The sequence below is a fragment of the Lactuca sativa genome, chromosome 8 (assembly GCF_002870075.4).
Source record: "Lactuca sativa cultivar Salinas chromosome 8, Lsat_Salinas_v11, whole genome shotgun sequence".
Classification (NCBI taxonomy): Eukaryota; Viridiplantae; Streptophyta; class Magnoliopsida; order Asterales; family Asteraceae; genus Lactuca; species Lactuca sativa.
This window is the reverse complement of record NC_056630.2, coordinates 182,231,649-182,234,938: the sequence shown is the minus strand read 5'-3', so window position 1 is coordinate 182,234,938 and position 3,290 is coordinate 182,231,649. Positions and strand designations below refer to the sequence as shown.

At 34.7% G+C, this 3,290-nt stretch overlaps 1 protein-coding gene across 2 annotated transcripts; it reads right to left on the bottom strand.

Moving 5' to 3' along the window:
* Window positions 1–812: 812 nt before the first annotated feature.
* On the bottom strand, window positions 813–2,640 carry LOC111881798 (two-component response regulator ORR24). 2 transcript variants are annotated; one of them, XM_023878193.3, is made up of 5 exons: window positions 2,135–2,640; window positions 1,950–2,026; window positions 1,828–1,864; window positions 1,593–1,695; window positions 813–1,476 (listed from the first exon to the last, which is right to left on the bottom strand). In XM_023878193.3, exons 1-5 carry the CDS (start codon window positions 2,394–2,396, stop codon window positions 960–962), a joined length of 996 nt encoding a protein of 331 aa, XP_023733961.1. In that variant the 5' UTR covers window positions 2,397–2,640; the 3' UTR covers window positions 813–959. The 2 variants fall into 2 exon arrangements, with proteins under 2 accessions (XP_023733961.1, XP_023733960.1); XM_023878192.2 differs by having other exon boundaries at window positions 2,123–2,635.
* Window positions 2,641–3,290: the final 650 nt, after the last annotated feature.

Sequence of the window (3,290 nt, the reverse complement as noted above, 5' to 3'; positions counted from 1 at the left end):
AGTATCGTTTGGTGTTAATCCTTACTTGTTCAATCTTAATGTAGCCTTCTTGCCTGTGGCATTTGTTGTCTATATAGTACAATTTCTTTTTTCATAAATTGTTCTCGTTCTAAAAATTCAACTAGAGAGAATAAATTTGGGCACTATCAATTCAATGAGCTAAACATCATATTAAAAAATCGACAGAGATTTATGCAAAGATACAACCTACATGTAGGTTTGGGGATAACCACCAAAATCCATTATAAAACAATAAAGATGCAGGTAATGAGAGGCATCGGGAAGCACATTGCATTTGGAGGTGTTCTATTGAAGAGAAAGAGACAAGGAAGTCAGCCTTGTTCCCGGAGAGAGTATGACATTGATCAATGTTCATGCACGGGGGGATGTTTGTCCTTCGTAAATACTCCACCACCTCCATTCGCAACCCCACCACATTACGTTGATAATGTTTCAAAGTCCCCTCGTGACAAATTTTATCTTTTTCTCATCTTTGACCCTGAAAATCTCTTGGAACATGTAAACATGAAAACCCACTCCACCTCGATCTGCTTGCTAAAATGAAATAGATATGCGAGTAATCATGGAATACCAACACCTTCTATGTATATGTTTAAAATAAATCCTAAAACTTCATAACTTTCGCTGCATCAAAATCACTGCTTTTGGACTTATAATAAGGTTTCATACGTCTCCTTCATCACTATCCTGTGGGTGAATACTAAATACAAACTAAAGACAACAAACTAAGAAAAAGTCGCAGATTTCTGTTTTGAGTCATCTAAAAACTTTAATCTAGATATGCATGAAAGTTACAAAAGAGAGAAGATTAATTCGTGTCCTGGAAATTTGAATTAACATTTAGAGGTCCTTTCCAAAATACAATAACAATCAAGAAACCTTACAAAACCCTAACGAATTACGTGAGTACCAACAAGATCTCACTAGAATTCTCGAATTCATATAGTCAGATCTAGAGTACTCGACATTCTTGGATTCTTTCTGAGTTGACCTTCTTCTAACAGGTTGCGGGAAGACTCCATGCCATAATCCTTATAGTATTTTTCCTTCTTTGATGAAGAAGAAAGTAGAGACAAACACAACGCACTATCCACTTCATCATCATCCCTAGTCATACTTCCTTTCAGGCTTAATGACAAATTCAAATCAAGCCCTTCATCAAGTGGGGCTTTCCGCTTCTTTGTATTAACAAAGCTATTCATGAATTCAGGATCAATCAGACTTGACCTGGTGTTGGTCAAAGTTTCATCCTTCTCAACCTCTTGACAGGCAATCTTGCAATTTTCATCCTCATTGGATGGTTTCTTTCTCATGTAATATGCCCCATAGTTCATTATAGTGTTCATGTTAAAGTCTCCTTGGCGTCCATGGTTCAATCCATGATCTTCTATTCTAGCATTAATCATATTGTTTGTCGAAGGTCTTGATATCACATGGTTGCTCCAAGAATTCTGGCTGCATCCAATACGACGTTGAAAATGTTACATACACTTTATATACATATATCCAAGATATGAAAAGAATAAAAAGATGATCAAATAATATTTCATTAAAGATTCTTGAATAAATACCTTAAATTAACCTTAAACAACCTTTGATCGAGCCCAGGAAGTTGACAAAGATTGTGAAGAAGATGACTGTTGCTCCCAGCATAATAATCTCCCCGGTTAATTACTAAGAGAGAAATTTAAAGAAAATAAATGCTAAATCCAAGAAAAGATCAAGAATCTAAAAACCCTAATCTTTAACTTAAAGTAAGATGTGAATCAAAAGTTTCCACATATAGAATACCAGAACTATATATACCTTGATCTTGATCATCGATCTTCTTACTTCTATACATCTATATATTGAAAGAAAACCAATAAAAACATAGTGAAAGATGGAAAAAAAAATGAAAATTGTTTGATGAACTATATATATATCACCTGTAGATGGCTCTTTACATGAGCAATGCTAAGACCTTGGATGTTCATCAGTTGTAGAACTAATTTAGGGGTTGCTCCTTCACCAAACACAAATAAATAAAGAATTAAGTAATTCTATGCTAAAATAGCATTGGGATTCTAAGAAAACTCGATAATTGAGGAAATTTATATACTTTCTTGACCACCTAGTCGCTCCACGGCTTTAACAAAAGTGAGATGAAGATCAGGAGTCCATCTAAGCCTAGCCATCTTAGATCTTACATATGGCCTTACTCTAATGGATTCATCTTTCTTCTCACCCTCCACTTGATCCACCATGCTGTTATTCCCTGAGCTCTGGCTTGATTTGGTGTTGTTTTCATCATCAACCTCATCCTCACCAATAATGTTCCTGCAAGACAAGTGATTATTCATCTTTGAACCATTAGAATCTGCCTTTTCGATCATCTTTTTAAGTCGATCGTCTCTCCAGTTTTTAGACAGAAAGATCACAAATCAAGAGTGTTCTTTAATTCACGCATCTTGAAATCTTTGATATGGAATGAACGCAGCCTTCTCCTGCAAATCTTGATTTGAGCCAGTCAACAAATGGACATGATTACCCAACATCCTTCAAAAGTCCAAGTATAGAGAGATGGATTATCTATATTAAATAATAAAATAGGCTTTCCGATGTGCATGTGTGTACACTAGTCACATGAATATGTAGACATAGATGGACGCATGGGCCATGGGACAATACAACTTATAGCTAGGCATACATGGTATGTGAAAAATGCTTGTATGAACGAATATCGATTTGGTTGTGCAATATGTTTATATTAGAATTGCTGCATGTATAGCATGGCATCAAAGCCAATTTATTAACACCTAATAAATTCTGGATATATAATTATATATTTTGGACAACTTTTTTTCAGTTTGGAAATCTGAATGATCATTAGTTTTGATATTCATCTAGACATAGTACACTACTAGAAAAAAAAAAAAGTAACTTCGGTTGGCAATCTGTCAAATGTCCATAGCTAAATCGTTTTGCCAACGGATTTTTTTTTCTGCGGAAATTATATTAGACAATTTCAGACAACTTTTTTCAGTTTGGAAAACCGAAGGCAAATTGATAAGTAGTTTTGTTATCCATCGAGCTAGTACACTACTAGAAAGAAAAACCTAATTTCCATATGTAATCCGTTGCAATAGCGTTTTGCCGATGGATTTTGACAGACATTTTTCTGTTGAAAAAACCTCTACGGTAATATTTGATTTCCAATGCTATTTTTTGTTGATATATTAGGGTTCATTTTGTCACCGTTTCATCGGTAATATTATTGATCCGTAGGA